Below are 21,463 nucleotides of genomic sequence, written 5' to 3' on the forward strand. Positions count from 1 at the left end.
GAGTACAGCCATCTGGGAGGGGCTCAGAGCAGAGCTGCTGCTCCTCCACATCGAAAGGAGCCAGTAGAGGTGGTCCGGGCATCTGATAAGGATGACTCCTGGGCGAGGTGTTCCACTGGGAGGAGTCCCCGGGGCAGACCTAGGACACTATGTCTCTCGGCTGGCCTGGGAACGCCTTGATGTTCCCCTGGACAAGCTGGAAGAGGTGGCCGGGAAGAGGGAGGTCTGAGCTTCTCTGCTTTGGCTGCTGCCCCCGCGACCTGGGCCTGGATAAGCGTAAGAAAATGGTTGGATGGACGGACATTGCAAACCTATATTTAAAAGGCCATTCAAGTCGAGCAAAATAAGCAAAAAAGCTGTACTTATACACTCACTAGCCATTTTATTGGATATACCATGTAATACTCATGTAATACTTAGGTAAACTGTGCCGTTTCAGCAATGCTCAGTTGGTACAAAGGGACCCAAAGTCTGCCAGGAACACCAGAATATAGTGTGGACTTCTGCTGCTGCAACCCTGTGATTTGACTTGGGATTCAGAGGTGCTCCTGTATACCTTCATTGTACTGAGTGCCTATTTTAGGTACCATGGCCCACCACCACATCTCCATGCTTACATGCATTGACTTGCTGCCACGTGATTGGCTGATTAGATAGTAATGTTAACGAGTGGTTAAACACGTGTGCCTGATGAACTGACCGGTGAGTGCATTCAACTTCTAATGACACCCACTCTGAGAACCCGTTATTTAATTTTGTAGACAACATTGACTGTTTTCTTGCAAACAAGCAAAAACTTATCAAACCTTGAAGGGGGACATTATTCAGACTAAAGTGACTAGTTATTGAAATAGCCATGGTTAGTATTTTAATGGTCTATTACTGGCTCTGCCCACCTGCCAACGTACAACAAGCCCAATATTTGCTCTTCTTTTTGACACACATGGGTCTCCATTTGTCTATTCAGCTGTAAAAAGGTTCCACTTTGTTCAACAGAGAGTCATTAACATCATGTGTCTCCTGCTTGGTGTCAAGCAGACACATACAGTGAGTTCACAGGAGCTTCCTGTAGCTGGAAATGAAAGCTGTTAACATAATAATGTTGATGATTTCAGCTAAATAGAAGATCTTTATCATCAGGTGCAAAGAGCGCTTCTACTGTACCATGAAAGTTTTTAAATCCATAAATATAGATAAAGAGTTTTTCATCAAGTGAAATAAAGCTGAAAATGAGACTGATGCTGACACGCAGCTTTAAACATGATTGAGAGTTTTCTTTGGTAACAAGTAGATAAAGATCAACACAGGAGGGGCGGGAGAGAAAGTGTCTGCTTTGTTTTGGGTTGCGTTTTTTTCCCCTCCTCCCTAACGACAGCGGTCTGAACAGCGAAGGCTCAGCTTGTTCTCTGGCTCCCCTCTGGCTCCCCTCAGACAAGTGGCGGGCCTTTGTGGTTCACCGCACGATGTGAACTTGATTAAATCTTTCCAGCCAAGAAAACAGACAAAGCTCTCGAGGCTCTCTCTCTGTTACCCGCTCCTCTCTGTCTCCTTCTTTCTCTCCTCTATCTTTCCTCCAATATTGACTTTTCGTGTTGTCTTCGCCTACCTGTTCCTTCGAGACCTGGGCTCGCCTCACCCGTCTAGGTTTTCCCCACATCCATTTTCTTCCTCAATAGGACATCATCATAGGACCTCTTTTTTTCAGTTGAATGACTACTCATTTCCCTCCATAATCTCTGTCCTTTCCTCTGCTTTTGTTCTTCATGGCTTTTTTCTCTTATTTTCTCCATCCTTGCTTGTTTCTTTCTTTCCTCTGATTGCATCCTTCATCCTTCTCTTACTCCTCTCCCGAATTGCCATTTCTTCTCATGAAAGTCACATAAATAACCTATGGGCATGAGCAGACATTTATTCTGGAGTTTTAAGAAAAGGCAAACATGCACACACACACACACACACTCAGAGCATCTGAGGATGGCGGATTGCACGGCGGTTTACTCAGGGTGAGATTTTCTACTGCTGACATCTTTGCCTCAGGTTTAAAGCATAGTTGAACACAAATAAATTTTACCCTGCGCTGACACTGCACATAGTGCCACTAGGCTTTTAGTACACTTAAGGCTTAATATCTAATATTAGGCCTTTTTTTTTTTTCAAAGAAGCTTTTGACAAATATGAGGATAACAGTTAAATATCTAAGTGTGTCTGATCAGGGCTTTGAATTGTCTGTGGGTGTGTCTTAAATAAATGAACACACTGTAGTGCGGCTGTAACCAAAGATAAGGGCTACAATTAGTGAGACTTCACATTGAGTAGCACTCCTTCCTGAAGTTAAGGGGAAAGCTATCCAAACCTACCTGGCCCCATGTGAAAAAATAATTGCCCCCTCAACCTAATGACTGGTTGTGCCACCCTCAGCAGGAACAATTGCAATCTAGTGTGTGATAACTGGCTGGGAGTTTTCCACATCACTGTGGAGGACTTTTGGCCCACTCTTCTTTGCAGAACTGTTTTAATTCAGTCACACTTTAACAGGTCTCTCTAGCACGAACGACCTTTTTAAGATCATGCGGTTGCACTTCAATCAGTCACCCTTTAACGGGACTTATTTTTTTAATTAATTTTTTTAAGCCATTAAGAGGTGGACTTGCCGGTGTGTTTCAGACTGTTGTTCTGCTGCATAACTCAAGTGAGCTAGAACGTCAGGACATCATCTGATGGATTTTCTGTCAGAGAGCAAAATTTTTGGTTCCATCAATTAAAGCAAGTTGTCCCCAATCAGCTAAGCAGCCCCAGGCTATCACACTACCACCACCACTTTTTGTTCATGAACTCTGACCTTAACTGAGCCAAGCAAGGCCTGTAGTTCTTTAGATATTGTTTTGGGTTCTTTTGTGACTTCCTGGATGTCGCCGTCGATGTTTTCTTGGTGTAATATTGGTAGGCCGGCCACTCTTGGCTAGCCAAAGTTGTTCCACATTTGTGGATAATGGGTCTCACTGTGGTTCATCGGTGTCCCAAAAGAACACATTTGTAACCCTTTCCAGACTGATACATTTCAATGACCTTCTTGAGTTCTTGAGTTTGTTGTGATGGTGGTGTGATGTGTTGCTACCTTATCATACAGGACTATTTCAGCAATTTCTTGGTTCAACAGGTCTGGCAGTAATCAGGCCTGGGTGTGGCTAGTGAAATAAAAAAAATAAAGGGTCAATTAGTTTTTCACACAGGGCTAGGCAGATTTGGATAGCTTTTTTCTGTTGATAAATGAAATCCTAATTTTGAAAACTGCCCTTTGTAATCACTTAGGTTATCTTTGTTGAATAATAAAATTAGTTTAATTGAAACATTTAAGTATATACGCAAAAATCTCTGAAATCAGGGCAGATACTTTTCCACAGATGCTGACAGATGTACAGTACAGATATTGAATGTTTGGTAATATTTGATAACACAAGTAAAATACAATTATTTTAATATGAAGAGTTTAATGTGTTACTGCAAATGTATGCCTGTCATTTTTGAGAAATCTAGTAGGCCATCTGTTTGTGTGTGAGAGCTTATTAAAATTCAGGACATTATGTTGAAACACAATTTATACACATGCAAAAGATCTCTCCATGTGTGAAGTCAAAAACTGTCTTATAACTCACTAATGTTCATGTTTGGAAGCATTAAATATGATTATGGTGCTTCAGTTTATCATTACCAGAATGTTCATAGTCTAGTTATGGAGGCTTCAGTTATCATAAAGTTTCTATGGCAGATTTAGGCGACTTGAAACTCTTGAAAATAAGGAGTCCTTGATTTCAGAAAGCTGTCGGGAAAATCAGAGTTTTTATTCAAATCTGCTGGTTTAGTCATTTAAATGTCTGTAGCAGGCTAGTTCATTAAGCTCATTTTAGGATTCATTGGGTCTTTAAAACACCTGATCAGTCTCTCTGCACAATTCTATAGAAAAAAAAAAGGAATAGTTATTTATATAGAAGACTCTGGAAAAAGGTTTTGTAGTGTTCTGATACTGCAGTGTAAATAAAACCTATAATATCCAAAAATGAACCCCAGTGATCGGACAGACACCGATGAGCAAGCACTTGGTGATGGTGGGGAGGAAGAAATCCCTTTTTAGACTGAACTCTGAGAGCGAAATACTCTATTGGAATAACATGATACTATGAGGTCTTTAAGACAGGATAAGGCCTGCTGTGTTAACACAAAGCCAATGAAGAGAATCTAATATGGATGAAATGTTATCTCTTTTTCTCTCCATAAGTATTCTTATAATAACGGCTAATAACGATTTATAGTAGTCTAGCCATTTTTTTGGCATAACTCTTGGACAATGTGTACCTAATTTGGACAATATTGAGCAGATGAAGGAGGCAGTCCTAGAAATTGGTTTACTTATTCCTCATAGGTTCCTTGCAGTTTTACTGGAAGCCAAAGGTAATAATGTCCAGAGTAACTGTCTGGTTGACGCTGCTTTCTGAGAGTTTTAGGTTCCATTTGTGTCCTAATTCATTTTGTTGTTTAGCACCATGGATACACCCATGAACATTTGTGTTCAAACTTTATAGTTTGGTTGTTAAGCTATGATTGGACATTCACTGATTATGTGTGGGATTTATTGACACTTCCCTTATTGACACCCGTAAACATTTTCAAATGTCCTAATGTTTCATTAAAACTACATTACAGAATATCCTAAAGAATGATTCAATCATTTATGTTGTTCCACGTGTTCTTCATAAGGACATTACTGCATCCTTCATTACCTAAAATCGGAGGCAAATTAGAAACTACCAGAAGCATGTGTATTGTGTATTTTGTTGTACAGTTATTTTATTTTCAACTTTAATTTATATATTTATCTTTATCTTATTCTTCCCAGTTAAATTTACCCTTCATTCTAATTTGTGTTGTACAGTTATTTCATTTTTAACCTTAATTTATATTCTATTCCTTCCTAGTTAAATTTACCCTTTTTAATTTTTCATATTTATTTCCTATCTTATTCATAGCCTTTTCCTTTTTTGTTTTCTTTAGGTCACGAGCAGTTGTCCAAGCATTTCACTACATATCGTACTGTGTATGACTGTGTACGTGACAAATAAAATTTGAATTTGAATTTGAATTTGAAGCAGCGAGACTTTGAAACTCGTTAAACCCAACATCAAAAGTCAAAATCAAGGTTTCACCCTCTTTTGACGTGAGGGCGAATTCTACTGGTCTGTGAGATAAAATGCAGAATAGCTTGCATGTGATGTCAGTGTCCCTGCACTGACTCTAACAACACTGTAGCTGGTTTTCCAGCAACCTACCCATCACCTTGGTGTGTTTGATGTAAGGACATTGTATTTAATTTGGAGACTAAACATGGAGACAAAACACCAATTTGCTCCATAACCCATAACTCCATTTCTAACCCTAACTGTAACCGTCACTAGTTCAAACTGTGTGGGCACAAACAAACTGATATTCGTCAAGGAAGCTTCGAGTATAGTGTATATGTATCATTTGGTTCTAGTATATATATACTAGAACCAAATGATACATATACCGATTTGTTTTTCAAACTGTAAAAGTAATGTCATCAAAGTGCGGTTTCTCTCATTATGCATTCACTGTGAACAGGTTTGATACTTTGGAGTTGTGATGAGAGATGGAAAGGTATTAGTCTCATTGTGTGTGTGTGTGAGACGTGCAGTGGGAACTGGCCCTAAAGCCTGTACTTAATGTCCTAATTGCTCTTCCTAAAAGTGACCACGGCCAGAAATAGAACTTTTAAGTTCATTTTGTTTCTCTGTTCCTCTGTTTTCAGATCCCAGGCACTGCACAGCAGGGATCTATCTAGTTCCCATTTGGCCGTGCATATCTCCCCCCCCCCCCCCCCCCCCCCCCCCCAAGATTATCAGGCATTCATTGGTTGCACATGGCATTGTTATGCAACAACACATTTTAATTTCAAAGCTTTGTTGGGAGAGATTACACTGTTGGCCCACAGCAGCCCTGCATGCACGCACCCCGGGATCCAAATGATATGTCATTTTTAGCTGTGGCACATTTTTATCAAGCTGACATTCAGATACAGGAGATAATGTTAGGGTGGTGCTATTGTTGTTATACGTCAAATAATACGCAGGAAATTTGAAACAATTTGCTGGTGTCTTTGCATTTGCTGTTGGAGAGATTTTGTCCAACAGCCTTAAGTGCAACAGATAAATTAATTTAAGACTTTTTAGAGAAACGATTGGCACTGGATAATAGACAGCAGTCATTTTCGAGAAGAAACACTGCAAAACTTCAAAGGCAATGCCAAGGGTTAGTTTTTTTGCTTTGTAGAAGATTTCAGTATCAGGCTTATGTTTGGCTTTTTCACAAAGCATGACAATAGCAGAGAGGTTCCAATGCTGAAGTTACTTATTGATGCAGATGCTTAATGTAAAATATGTCTGCATAAAAACAAAACACACACAAACACACCCTAATTATATTAGCAGCTACCTCATAAGGAGTGAGTAGAGGGGAGGACACAGAAGGCAAGCAGCTCTTGTTGTAGCTAAGCAACAACCGACAGCAGAGATAGTCCTTGATCACTGCTGATGATGAGGTTTCATTGTGTGTGTGTGTGTGTGTGTGTAAATTACATACACAGCACATGCGCCACAGGTCTCTCTCTCACACACACACTTATGTAGAGTCTGTTAAACAGCAGTTTCTGTTTATCCACGCATGGCGTGCGCGCACACACACACGCCTGTGTGCCTGTGTCTAGTTAGGGTGTTTACATGCTTGCCTAAGTTTCTTTGGCGTTGTTTGGTGCCAGCGTTGCCATGGAAGTGACTGATGCCTGTGAGCACAGCCACAGCCAGCAGAGGGGAGGATTTAGATGAGAACGTGGGAGATTGTCCTTCTGCCACTTGTCTCATTGTGTGTGTGTGTGTGTGTGTGTGTGTGTGTGTGTGTGTGTGTGTGTGTGTGTGTGTGTGGTGCGTGAGAGACGCAAAGAGAGAGAGAGGCGATAAGACAGGGAAGGTGAGTACTGTAGCTGAGAATGTGCACTGGACAAAGAGTTAACTATGAGGTTAGAACAACACAACAATGAAAAAGAGAAGAGCTTTTGTCAATGTTTGCAACTCCAAGCAGGAGACCTATACTGCCCTCTACTGCATTAAGCTGGAAGTGCATGAAGCAATAGGAAGTTGATCAGACTGACTGACTGACTCATTGATAGAATGTACTATATTTACCATTGTGTTTAATGATTTGTTTTGTTTTTTTATACATTGTGTTTTTGTTAGCTCACGTTATTCTTCTTTATTTTGGAAGAATTCATTTTGGCTGACTGGTTATGTTCCATACCAAATGGGCGAGGCCAGAGGTTGGAAGTCATGAAACATCAAAGGAACAATTTAAGCTTGGATGTAACTGGAAGAGGGTACATTAATACATGTAATATGTATGGATACATACAGCATATATACGGTTAACTCTAAGCTCTTGGCTTGTGAGCCATGGATAACCAAGTCCCTCCATGGGATGTACCACTGAGTGGTTGAGGCTGTGACTGATATGAAGAAATGGTCAGCCTAAAGGACAACACACACGCTCTGATCAGCACAAGAACAGGCCCCGAGCTCCAGCTCCATAAAGGCTGGAGGTGCCCCAGCACATAGTAGCAGGATCTAAGATGCAAGGTGGGGTGGGATAGTGTAGACGAACCTCTATGCTGCACATGTATTAGAAGTCCCCAAGTCCAGTGCCAGAGGTGGTTGAGAACAACACTAAGGCTAAGGTCCTGTGGGAATTCAACCTCCAGACAGAGAGGCAGCTGCTGGCCAACAAGCAGACATAGTGGAGGCTGAAGAGGCGGAGTCCCTGGGATGTGACAGTCCCAGAGAGCAGCAAGATCAGAAAGAAGTGCCAGGGGCTGAAGGCGGAACATCAGAGATCTCTATTCTTCTTCCCTCCTAGATATTCCACGATCAGTTCTAACTGGTATTATTGCAAAGTGGAAGCATTTATGAACTTAGCCACAAAGTGACGGGCCACACACAGTTACACAGCAGGCTTGCTGAGTGCTGAGGCACATAGTCCATTAAAAGGCACCAACACTCTGCCGACTCAGTAACTGCCAGGTTCAAAACCTCCTCTTGCGGTAACATCAGCACAGAAGCGGTGCTTCATGGGCGCTTCACGGCCTGGGTTTGTATGGCTTTTACATCCACAAATGTGAAATCCACCGGTGGAACTAGAACGAATAAGTTGTTCTTTTGTTGTTTTTCCAGAGCTGCTTTATCCTGCAGTGTGTCTGATTGCATTTAAATATACAGAGTGGGGAGAGTGGAGCTGAAAAACGTTATTTTACAGGATCAGTGGGATCCTGTTTCTGCTTTCCATCTGTTAAGAGTTTTGTCATTTCAAAATCTCAGATTTACATTTAGTGGCCTGTTGTTTAAAGTAGACTTTGTCCTTCCTTCCTTTCTTGCTTCTGTTTGATCCCTGTTATACATTACATCATATATGAGGGAGTGGCCATTTAACACTAGATGCTGTCGCCATGGTGATGGTGGCCCGCTCATGCCACCTCATCCCCCTGCTCCTGTTGCTGTTATCACTTGTTTTTATGTGATCATTTTTCATGTGTCCTTCACAATATCCGCTCACACATGTTTCCTACGAGACAGTAAAAGACGTGTTTTCACCTCTTTTGCTTTCACTTTTGCTCATTTTGCAACAGAAAATGTGGCTTTTGGGCGAGCATTACACTTCTTTTTTTTTTTTCTTTCTTTGATTTACGTGTACGTGCGCCCTAACACCCACCAGCATTACACTTCTGTTGGTGTTTTTTCACACTTATACTTAAGTGAATTTTGACAGTATGCTTTGCCTTGCAGCACCTGTTATAAACATATGTGGTGCCTGATTTGATCAGCCATCTGCCTGTCTATCTAAAGAAGAATCCCATGTATACAGTAGAGTACAAACAGATAATTTGCTTCTGAGTGAAGGTCAGATCATTCTTGTTGGCTGTTCAGCCATAGAGTGACTTGCAGTGACTCACCCCTCTTTCTTTCTATCCATCCCTCTCATCAACACTTCATCTACGTTCTCCCATCTGTGCGCCTTTTAACCCCTGAGTCAGTGCGAAGTCACAGTCTTTGCGTTTAGCTGGGAGGTGGGTGGCAAATACTCTTACGCTTATATTTTTGGTAACTCTTTATAATATGGCCTGTGAATAATGGCATAATTCCCCTGTAATTAAATGAAATTTTAATGGATTTATTTTGAAATTATGCTCTAACTCCCTACAAAAATAAAGGCATAGTATGGCAGTAACAAGTCAGCTTTTTACAGGAAACAAAATAATAATTATGCTGTAAGAAAATTTAAAGTAATACTTTAATAATTTTAAATACTGCATAATTACAGGTAATATTTCTAAACAATATTCCCCGTCATATGTACACTGTACTTTCCTGGGCGTGTGCTGTATTACGGAGTGGATTTAATGTTCTGTTTGACTTTGTATTATTAATTTGTCCTGTTTTATATAATTACTTACTACTTATATGTATAATGTGTCTTCTCTCCTGTAAAATACCCAGAAGTCAGACAGGGGTAAGCCACTCCGTAGTATGTCCCACTCCCCAAAAAGTAGAGCGTACTTATGATCTAAGATGAGGAAAACTTTTAGTTTTTCCACTGAATTACCAGGAAATCATACAGCACCTAAATAACACACTTCTTAGATTTACTTATAGCATAATTATTTCTTTGTTTCCTGTAAAAACCTGACTTGTTACCTCCTTATTCTAGTGTGCTTCTTTAATATAATTACTTTGTAATTTCAAAATAAAATGCATTTAATTAAATTTAATTACAGGGGAATTACAGCCTAAGTCATGGGTTGTATCATAAAGTCTTACCATATTTTCTTTGTGTCGTATTTCTTCTAGTCGGAGAAGCCAGGAACCTGATTCCAATGGATCCAAATGGTTTATCAGACCCATATGTTAAACTCAAGCTCATCCCGGATCCAAAGAATGAAACCAAACAGAAGACCAGGACCATCCGTTCCTCTCTCAACCCGTGCTGGAATGAGTCCTTCACCTTGTAAGTGACAAAGTTTGTATCTGTGTGTTTGTTTAAATGACATTTTTATCATACTTTCATTAAATCAGGCGAATATTAAGCATGACATCACTGTGTTACTTTCCCTCCTGCTTTGTGTATATGTGCTCAGTAAGCTGAAAGCATCGGACAAGGACCGTCGTCTGTCCATCGAGGTGTGGGACTGGGACCGAACCACTCGGAATGACTTCATGGGGTCCATGTCGTTTGGAGTGTCTGAGCTCATCAAAGCTCCTACAGTTGGATGGTCCGTTATGTTTCTGACTCTCGTACACTCACTCATGCATTTCAACAATTAGAAATGTGGCTAAAGAAGCTTTATTTGATGGTTGTTCTATCAGTCAGTAAAAAAAGTAGAATTTACATCAATCAGTTCAGTAATTCACTCTTTAAACTAATAGTGAACTAATTATATGAAACTTGTGGAGTGCTACGCGACTTTTAAAATCCAGGATGATGCCAGGATTTGGCAGAAGTCATAATAGTCCAACTTCCTTCATATTAAGCTTATTCTCTTTCCCCCTCACATAATAGCAATTGCTGTTATCATAATCTGTGGTAGAAAGCCAAGATAAGTGGTAAAAAACATAATGGAGCATCAGTAATATAAATGATATCTTCTATTACTGTGCTGTACTGAGTACCGTATGTATCACCGAGTACAGAGTTAGTGTTAAGTTACTGTTTCATGTGTGAACATCACATACATTTACAGTCTGGAAATAAACCCAGTGACACACACACAAACAGACACACACACACTACATACCTTCATTGTGTTCCTAATTATGCGTGGGCCCAATTTACAATTACAAACATTAATGAATAAATTGTATTTATCAATGACACTTCAAATTTCCAATGATATCCCAGGTTAGAGGATGCCACTTATAATTGTGATAATTGTGGGAAGTTCTGCAGTTATGTATGTGCACCATGCTGTTATACTGTTGGAGGACTGCATGAATGGAAGGACTACTGTCCAGTAGCCTCATTTTCAGGCATCATTCATGCATTCATTGTTTGTGCATGATTGTGGGCGTTCAGAGAGCTGAATAGGAGGATGGTCAATGTGAACACTTTTAGTTGGCTTTTGTCCGCGCTGTTTTATAAGAGTCAAAATACAGTTCGTACGTGTGTCTCTTTGTGTTTATATAAACAACCACGAGCTTTAAATTCTGTCAGTGCCAGTAACACTGGAAAGTCATATTTACAAAAACTCAGACAGCAATGGAAGCTAGTTTTAAACGTCATATTGTAGATCATCTGCTTTATTTAATATAGAGCTTATTTGTCATCGCAGGTTGCCAACTTGTAAAGTCGACATGACACTGACCACAACAAAACGGCCGCAGGGTGTGCGTAAAACAGACGGAAATGCCATCTGCAGCCAGGTCCACTCACGCTGACAAACTTCACCTACTAGACTCATTTCCTCGCCTCTCCATCTTTGTCTGGCTGCTTTGTCTCAGTCTGATAAACACACACTCACAGACCTGTTAAAATGACTCTTCCATAAACCATGTTAGCATACCTGCAGCGACTTAGCCTAAACCAAGTCTGATTGACTGCTGCTGTGAGCACAGTTATAAGCTCTGGGAAATGCCTGCAGTAGTTTCCGAGACACCGGACCAAAACATTTTTAGGCGTACTGTATGCATGTGTGCGCGCTGCTATTTTTTTTTACTGGTTATTACAGGTCGTTAGACAAGTGGCTGGAAGATGTCTATACTGGAAGTAGAGGAGGACTCTGCAGTCCTGTGAGAACTAAATACATCCTTTAGCAGTAATAAGTTGTAGTAACTGTTTTCTGTGTGACTTTTGTCATTCTCTTACATCAATAAGGAGGAATTTTGGCCCGCTCGTCTTCCCACTCTTCACTCTTAACGTTGCTTCTATTCATTGAGGTTTGGGGACATTTACACTCTTAAGGTCCCATCACACAGGTTGAGGTCTAGACTTTGACTAGGTCATTGCAGCACTTAATTATTTGCTTTTTAAGCCATGCTGTTGTAGATTTGCTGTTGTGCTGGGGCTCAAATTCCCATTGGCCAAGCTTTAGCTGTCAGGCAGATTACCTTACATTTACCTCTAGAATACTTTGGTATACAGTGGAGTTCACTCCAAACCTAAACTATGATATGTAACATGATGTAACTGAGGCTTGTGGAGTCTAAAATGGTGCTTTATGGATTTTTGCAGCGGCTGTCCACTCCTGGGAAGATTATTGTCATGTTTCGGCTGTGTGCAAGGAAGAGAAGGACCCAAACACAAAACTCACCGAGACAAAAGTTAACTCAAAATACTGCTTTATTGCAGGCTTGGAAAGGAAACAAAGAACAAAACTAAACTGAGAAAACTACAAATAACTCATACATGAAACCACATGGCGAATCACACAACTATGAGGGAGATTAAGACACTGACAAAGAGAAACACAGGGCTTAAATACACTGAGGGATAACGAGGGAATGAGACACAGAAGGAGAGCACAGCTGGGAGTAATCGGGCTGGACGAGACAAGGGAAGCAAAACTAGAAACACTGACATGAGACACGGACCTTCAAAGTAAAACAGGAAACACACTGACTGAACTCTAAACATGTAAACTTAACAGCAACTGGGGAGACAGAACATAGGAACCTGAAACATGGTACAGAAAGGCACAGTAGACACAACATGGAACACATGGAAAGTCATATTACAAGAACTAAGCCTATGATAACCATAACTGAAACCTAGGGAAATAATAACTATAAAGATCAAAACAGCACAACCCACATGAACATAATGAACTCGCAGGGAAAGAGTAAAACTAAACACGATGAACACAGGAACACAAGATCTCTTCAAAGTAAAACAGGAAACATAAGTCGCAGACATGACAACCTGAACTTGACAATGTAAGACACAGACATGAAACACATAAAGGCCAAGGGAGACTTAACAAGGGTGGAAGACACAAGGGGAATCTAATAACAAACTATAACATGGCATGGCATGATAAAAAATGAACTAGAAAACCTGAAGGGCTTAAACGTAAACCATAAACTAAAACTCAAAACGCAGGGTCAAAAGACCCAGGATCGTGACAATTATAGCATTGTGTTAACACTCACATGCATGTTTCGGACCAGCAAACTTCCCAAAATTCTGCTTTTATAGAGGCGCCTCACACTTACTGATAATCAGTTAATCAAGTGCATTTGATTAGCACCACCTGGCTGCTGCTTACCTACTTAATTAAGCAGTAAGGGCGTACTTAGTTTTCCACAGGACGACATAAAGTCTTGTGAAAGTCTTGTGTATTTCACGTGACTAAGTGTTTACTGCTCACAGAACAGGTCTGCAAACAGCTTCATCTAAAAACAGGCACTCTGTCGAATAAAGATTGTGATGTGTTTTGAAAACTGAATAATAAATGCACTCAGTTTTTGCACATTTCGACAAACATCTCTCTGCTTTCTTTACTGTCAGGTACAAGTTGCTGAACCAGGAAGAGGGAGAGTACTACAATGTTCCCATTCCCGAGGTGGATGATGTCAACCTTGAGCTCCGACAGAAGTTTGAGGTGAGGAGCTGCGCGATTTCTAACTCTAATAAAGGCATAACTAGATTTCCTTTGTCATACGTGTCTATTGTACTTGTACGCACTCATTTTAACAAAATGTGTGTCCCTGTCACCATGGTAACCTCATCCCGTTCCTACTTGTGCTTTTCACCCTGTGCGCCTGAGAGGGAGATCATCAGCTCTTGTTTTTTAAATTACAATTGTGTATACTGTGCATTAAAAGCTTGGCGAGCTGAAACAAGAAGGTGCAAGCAGCACAAATAAGACCACGCAGAAGCGGGAGACAGACCGGACAACGAAGGATGCAAATCCCAGAGACCCCTATGTGGGAAGTACAGCAGCAGATGATAATTTATCTTTCTCACGCTGGTGCTCGCTGCAGAAGCTGCTATTCAACAAGTCTATGAAAATTGTAAATGAAAATCGGCTTCAAATAAAAGGCAAGAAATACAATAAGTGCTGCATAGGCACAGGTAGTTTTACTTTAGAAGAAAATCTGTAGGAGAATTTATAAAATATGCATGACAACAGTTGTGTGTATTGAAAAAAGCTCACTTAGAGGTTTAAACTGTAAGTTTGTGCACATGAAGTGCCACAATCCCATGTGGACCGCTGGGTTTGTACTCTGACTCGAGGGTAGCTTTGTTGTTGAATTGGAAAGGTAAGCTTTGAGGCTACATTTCCCAGGCCTCAGTGGATTTGACCATAAGCTGTTTGCAGCAGCAGAGATTTAAAACATTAACGTTCAAGATGTTTGGAAAAAAAAAAAACAATTTTAGTTTTTTTATTATGTTAACATTTGAGTAAAATGAGAACTCCCAAGAAGCCCTCATACACTGTGTCAAAGAGTCCTTGATGTCTAAAATTTGATTATTTTTTAAATTGAAAATCATGTTTTTCGTCTGGATTTCTCCCTCAGTTGCGCTTCCAGGCTCACTAAGATGTTTAAACATATTTGATTCCACATCACTTTTATAATTCAAAACTGAAACGATGCATAGTCCTTTAAAAACACGACTAAAGGCTTTGAAAATGTTTCGCATTGACATGTTTAGAGCCAAGTGAAATAAGCATGCAGCAGCCCCAGCACAGTCCTTCTAATCAAGTCAGTGGAAGCAGGCTTTAAGTTGGCTCTCTAGTGGCCTCGCTGTCGACTGCAGGTTGTTCATTATTTTAACACCTTACAGCATGCAGCCTTAAATAAAACTCACGACCTCTTTATGTCCATATTATTAAGGTGGCTGCTATATTGAACAGTGCAATGAAAACAGGTGCAAAACTGCAAGAGATTTTTTTTAAAAAACAGGAAAACCGAGACGGCAGAGAGCGAGAGGCGTTTTATTAAAGTCCAGCCCTGCGCGTGGGCAGGCGGAGGTTTTAATACTCTGTGTAAACTCACAGCAAGTCCTCAAAGCGCCGACTCTCTCTGCTTTGTTTTTAATTTTTTCGCTTCTTTTCTCTCCACGCCGTACGACGCGGACCTCGACTTTCCTCCAAGGCTCGCGTCTATGCACCACTGTGCGGTTGCCGTGGAAACTAAGGCGGGATGCGACAGATGTGACAGAGCAGGAATCTCTCTGTTTTCCGGGCCAATTACGATTTTAGGATTACAAGTGATCAGAATAATGTCTTCTCTTGTCTCTGTCCACACGCTCGCACACACCGGCTAACCTTTGAGTTTCCTCCTTTCTTCTAGGACTGCCAGTTAAATATCCACTATCTGAAGGTAGCTCCCCTGCCTGCTTCATCTAATTTTTTTTCTCTCACTTGTAGCTTGCCTCGCACTTAATTTACTTACCGAATTAGGATTGTTTGTGAATCTCTGCTGGGATTCCACAAATCAATCTGATTTACTAACAATGGCTTTCAACAGCACACAGTTGAATCAGCCCAATTTGCTTGCTGTTACAGACCCTTTGTAATAAATTGTCTTCTTTCTCTAACTCCTCTCGAGCACTCTTATACTCTCTCCTTGTCTCAGGCTCATAATCACATGTAAGCATAAAGTAAAACGAACCACACATTACGATGAATGAATGACACATTTTGAGGTTTTCACAACTCCTGGTGTGTTCGCATTGAAGGTCACATCAGCAAAGTCTGACATTTGCAGCACTTGCAAATGGCTGCAGAGGAGTGGCTCGCAATTTTTCAAGCCTGTGTTAAAGCAATAGTCAGGTACAAGCAGTGGAAAAAAAGAAGGGTTCTGCTTGCAGTAAACATTCCTCCACCCGCTGACGCCACCCATTAATGCATCCCCCCTTTTTTATTCCAGTGTCAAGGACAAAATCCACAATCCTTGTTTTGTGCACAAATATATTCAAAACGATAGATGAATTCCTGCCAGGGTTTTACATCAAAATTGTAGATGTAGAACCTTCGTGCCACTAGACAAATAAATCAATAAATAAAAGAAAGAATGAATAATTTTAAAAACAGAAGGCATTTTTCATCTTGACCTCGGGAGGATGGATTCGGTAGCATCAGAAGCTTGAGGAAAGAAACTGCTCTGAAGTCTGGTAGCGCTGCAGCAGATGCTTCTGTATTACTTACGGGCTTTGTGCAGACAGCTCGCTAGTATCTCTAATACTGGAATGATTGGTGCCAGTGATCTACTGGGCGGTTTTAATCAGCAAAGCCTGCTGTTTCCAGTTGTTTTCTGTTTCTCTGTAAAACTTAACACAGGACACAAGGCAAAGTAGACAGAGCACTATGTTGGTAAGTATCTGCTTGATCTGTGTAACTCAGATTGCTAAAACATGACATTAGCTATATATAGAATGACTCAGAAGAATAAAAAATCTCTGAACTACAGAAAGTGCTCCAAACTGACTGCAACATCTTCATCTTTCATGCAGGAGGTTCAAAAACATTTAAGCAACATGAAAAATAAAAGAACAAAGAAAGCGAATGACTTAAATTCTTTTTGTGTTTTTAGTCTTTAACAGTTTCATTATGATTATAAAGATGCCGCGTGTACACTCTTTAGCTTATGTCCCTCATATCTTCTAATACACAAACAGCAGACAGCAGTCTGTCGTCTGTCCCTCTGTTGTAAACTTATGGAGCACAGAGAAGTTTACCGAGAGGCTCTGTAAGACAAGATTAACACCTTTAAGTCCAATCCATGATGTTTTCTTAAGTCTTTTTGAGAAAGATACTGGCACAAACCCCAAAGGCAGACTTTCCAATTAGTTTTATTATTAGTGTCTCTTTAGTCAAGGGTCTAAATGTTAAAATATGAGGCACTGATGAACACTCACACATGCCAGATCCCTCAACACAGTGGCAGTCCTAGATTTATTAAGAGACCAGTGAGTGGCTGCTTTGTAACGGTTTGCCTAACTTTTGTGTGGCCACAGCATCTTTGTGTCGATATTGTGTGAGTGCTTGTGTTGGAGACGTGCCGGTTTCTTTTATACGCTATATACCGGCAGCTGGTCCATGTTAGATAGGTGCAGTTTTGTGTTTGAGGAATGACCACTAGGTGTCCTTCCAAGGTAAGGGTATCAGTGGAGCAAGCGGTGGAAGCTGAACTTCAGTTGCAATCAACAGCACGACCTAGTGTTTACCGTCTTATTCAAATGTGTTACTATTTAATAAAAAGAGCAGCAGCAATGCGGCATGTCAGATCTACCTAGCAACATAAAACAATTTCGTGTGCAATTTCAAAATAAAACCATCATTTTTTATCTCATATTTTTGTTTCCACATTTTTTTTAGGCCTGTAACACCTAAAATTGAATTAAAGGGAGATTTTAACTCCAAATTAAATATGGCCTGTACTCTGGCCTGCACTGTGAGCTGCTGTGAGCTGACCTCAGCTGTGGAGTTACCACCCTAGGGAACCTCGAGTGTGGTCACGCTGACTGTAGACTGCTGTTTATTTAGATTTTTCCTGTCTCCCGCGCTTTTGCGCACTCCTGCAAATATCTGGTCAGTTCATTTTCATCACAGTTGTCTCCTCTCCACCTCAATTACACTTGGACTGTCAGGTGAAATTCATTAACCGCAGTGAATTAGTGGATCAGGCGGCACTCAGGGTCAAAATGAAAATCACTCATCCCGCCCTGCTTGTTTACTGACATACCTACTTAATGTTTAGAATAATCAGCTGCTCACTGACCTAACCAGATGTACGCATAAAACCACGTGACCCGAGTCCAATAAATATGTGATAAGTATTAAGTGAAGTATACCGTCACATTTAGTAAAGAGTAGAGAAACGGTTGTCCTGGAAACAGCTCTCGTGGCTCACACTGGTTGTATGTTTTTCTTTTTGTTGTTGTTTTTTGTGTGCTCCATCTGACAGAAACAGACAACCGCTGGACCCGTGATGGGAGCTGGCAGGGTCCTAATTGCCCCTTTTTTTTTGTTCAAAGACGCTCAGCAGAGCAGTGATTATAACAACAGGGATCCTCACAACACTGGCAACCCCCGCTGACTGTCCACCAGACAGTTTCCCAAAATGCACCAGTAGTGAGATCTCGCTGAATAACCGAGGATGTTTGAATATAACAAAGAAACTGCCACGCGTGCCAGAAAAAAATTAGATGCTGATTACTGTCGGCTCTGGAAGGATTAAACAAGCTTGACTTTATATTTTCTTGTGATTATGCAGCAAACCTGTTTTTCTTTTCTTTTTTTTTTTGTATGGATGCATGTGTCTGTCATTGTTCTTTGTAACGATATCACAATGTAATAACTAACAATTACAGAAGCAACTCCCATGCATTAATGTGATTGTCAGCATGCGAAACATTTTAAAATATCTCCAGAGAGATTGAAAATGTAACAAATCACGAAAACTCCATTTGTAAAATGTAACCTTAAATGAGGTGTAAATATGTTACAGCATGCTTTCGTGTAAAGAACTGTCACGTTGACCATAATTTATTAGAATTTGTTGCATTTTCAAACATTCCGAAAGATATTTTTATCACATTTTGACATGTTTTTGTTGGTATTACATTGTGAGTTGTTACAGTATGGTTTTCTGATTTTTATATCTTATCATAAACTGGAAAACAACAGCAACGGGTGGCATGTATACTTCCTTCATCCTCTTGACTGTCACAAATTAAGGTGGTGGTGATTAAGTTCTTTTCTTTAACTTTGCTGGGATCATGCTTACAGTTATTTATAAGCAAAAACAAAATCTGAAGCACAGAACAAAAATGTGCAAACCTTATCCACGCTCAAACTCTAATTTGACTCTATTTGGCACGTGAGTGAATGCAGTCTGTATCCTAACACACGTCTGTCTTTGCAGAAAGCAAAGCTGGGACACGGTAAGAAAGTGATCACGCCATCAGACCACCGGCGGTTCAGCTTCCCGTCAGGGAATATGGACCGGGTCCGACTCAATGACTTCAACTTCCTGGCTCTGCTCGGGAAGGGCAGCTTCGGCAAGGTGAGAGAAAATAGATGCTCCTGTGCTTTTTCATTTGCTTGATTTTTTTTTAATCTTTGTCTTATGGTGGCTTTGGCTCTTGGCGTCTCCCCCCGTTGCAGGTGATGCTGGCTGAGATGAAGTCGACGGAGGAGCTGTACGCTATAAAGATCCTGAAGAAAGATGTCGTGATCCAGGACGATGACGTCGAATGTACAATGGTGGAGAAGAGAGTCTTGGCCCTGAGAGACAAACCGCCCTTCCTCACGCAGCTCCACTCCTGCTTCCAGACAGTGGTGTGTAGAAACTTCAGCCCCTGCTGACGTCAAAGTTTTTAATCACACTTCCAAAAATATCCGTTTAATTTACAAAGGGAGCCGTTACTTAGTGCTCAATCTGTGTGTCCTATTGTGTGTGTCTGTCATTACGTCTATATTTGCTTTTCCTACTTACATTTATTTGAACGGTGCTCCTGCAGAGAAAATTGAAACTGAACTGAGACCACCCTTTGAATACAAAGTCCTCCTGTATGACGTCAACTCTGTGCGTAGACCGGGTGACTCAAGAAGTCCTTAAATAAAATTATATTTAATGATCAAACCTTTGTGTCCTATAATATAGATCTATAATCTGTACAGCAGGCTTTAATAGAAGAATGTATTCAGTCTGAATTATACTGTAACTCTAAGATATATGGCTGTAGACTTTTAGACACTGAATATTATATCTGCACAGATTCACAGTGTGAGGTGTTTATCTTTATGTAATCGTGGACAATAACTAATTTTTTTTTCTTCTTTTTTTGTGTGTGTGTAGGATCGGTTGTACTTTGTGATGGAGTACATTAACGGAGGAGACCTCATGTATCATATCCAGCGTATGGGCAAGTTTAAGGAGCCACAGGCTGTGTAAGGATGTTGATGTTGATATCCTGCAGGCAGCTTACATGTTTTATAGTCACGTCAAGTTATTTAAAAGTACACATACTTACAGTAATGATGCCCAGTACTATAGTAGAGTAATGTGTGAACTATAGTATTCCTTTTAACCTGGTACATATTGACAAGATGAGTGTCAAATTAAGAGGAAAATCATATTGAAATAACATTATTTTTAGGTGATTCTAAGATATGTTATATTTTAAATATAACAATATGATTATGCTAGATAAAAGGCTGAAAACAGAGAGTCTCGGTGCAGCTCATGGGCCAGTGGTGTCTGAGTATTCAGGATGCACCAATCTGGTATTTGTACTGGTGACTCTAAGCTGATGTATGACCCTATCTATCCAGTTCAGTTCTATGATGTCATGTAGCGTGGAGGGAGATGAGTGAGGACGAAGCCTGGACATGCAGTATCACCTACACAGGCAGCTTATTTCTTGAGTAAGAAAAGTAAACAGGTAATACTTGTAGAGAACTTAAGAGAAACAGCTTATTTTGGCTGAAAAACGAGCTATTGTGGCTACGTTGGGAAAGTGCATCCTCTTGCATAAGCTTTTATTTGCATGGCTCCATGTATTTTGATTGCCTTGTCTGTCATCGTCTTGGTAACACAAAAGCAGTTCAGTAAATTTCTCTTCCTACTTGTTTTTTATTTGCAACAGTTAATTTGTGAACTCGGGCCATGTTTAAGTTGGACCCAATGCTGCCTTTAACATTTAAAAATAATTCCCGTTCTGTTCCTCACAATGGGGACTAGGGCTTATTAATTCAATTTTGGGATCGGTACTTAATAAGATTTTCGTCAAGGGAGATCAGGATTAGGAATGAGTATATCAGAACGATCAGAGCAACAGAAATTTGGTTAGAGAGGCAAAGCTGAGAAGGTTTGCAAATGTGCAGAGGAGGGATAGTGGATATACAGGACGAAGGATGTTGAAGATAAAGCTGCCAGGCATGAGGAAATAAGGAAGACAACAGAGAAGACTGATGAATGGAGTGAAGGAGGACTTGCAGAGGGTTGCTGTGAGGAGGATGCTGGGGTTAGGGTGAGATGGAGGCAGATGATCTGTTGTACTGACGCCCAAAACTTGAAGAAGGCTCTGCGTCAGCAGATATCGAATCAGATTGTAACTGAAAACGCTGGATCAGTGCATTCCTGCAACAAGGGGAAAAAAGCACTACTACCTTTCATTCATTCACCTTTCCTGTCACAATATGAGTGTGACTAAAGCCCCGTCTACCTGGTTACACACTGCTTTGCACCTGACGGTTGGTTCAGTTGCGTGGGTATTTATAGCTCCACTAAACGTCAGTCAACGCGATGCTTCATTCTTCACCCGTGTCGTAGCTGAGACGAGTTTAACTCCCCCACTTCAAGTGGTTAATAGTTATTTTGCTTGCCTCTGCTGTCGCTGGATTTCA

At 40.6% G+C, this 21,463-nt stretch overlaps 1 protein-coding gene across 2 annotated transcripts in view; it reads left to right on the forward strand.

Annotated features, from left to right (window-relative positions):
• prkcab (protein kinase C, alpha, b) overlaps positions 1 to 21,463 on the forward strand; it is a 130,206-nt gene that overhangs the window by 96,467 nt on the left and 12,276 nt on the right. Inside the window, exons 6-12 of one of the 2 annotated variants that reach the window (XM_085454154.1) lie at positions 9,960 to 10,116; positions 10,247 to 10,381; positions 13,612 to 13,705; positions 15,402 to 15,431; positions 18,978 to 19,118; positions 19,220 to 19,393; positions 19,914 to 20,005. In XM_085454154.1, coding sequence (XP_085310280.1) covers positions 9,960 to 10,116; positions 10,247 to 10,381; positions 13,612 to 13,705; positions 15,402 to 15,431; positions 18,978 to 19,118; positions 19,220 to 19,393; positions 19,914 to 20,005 — 823 coding nt within the window. The remainder of the gene's footprint in view (positions 1 to 9,959; positions 10,117 to 10,246; positions 10,382 to 13,611; positions 13,706 to 15,401; positions 15,432 to 18,977; positions 19,119 to 19,219; positions 19,394 to 19,913; positions 20,006 to 21,463) is intronic. The other variant, XM_085454155.1, reaches the window with a different exon arrangement.

This window comes from Copadichromis virginalis, linkage group LG4, assembly GCF_057382275.1.
Source record: "Copadichromis virginalis isolate Kocher_CV1m ecotype Utaka linkage group LG4, C_Virginalis_male_GT1.1, whole genome shotgun sequence".
Classification (NCBI taxonomy): Eukaryota; Metazoa; Chordata; class Actinopteri; order Cichliformes; family Cichlidae; genus Copadichromis; species Copadichromis virginalis.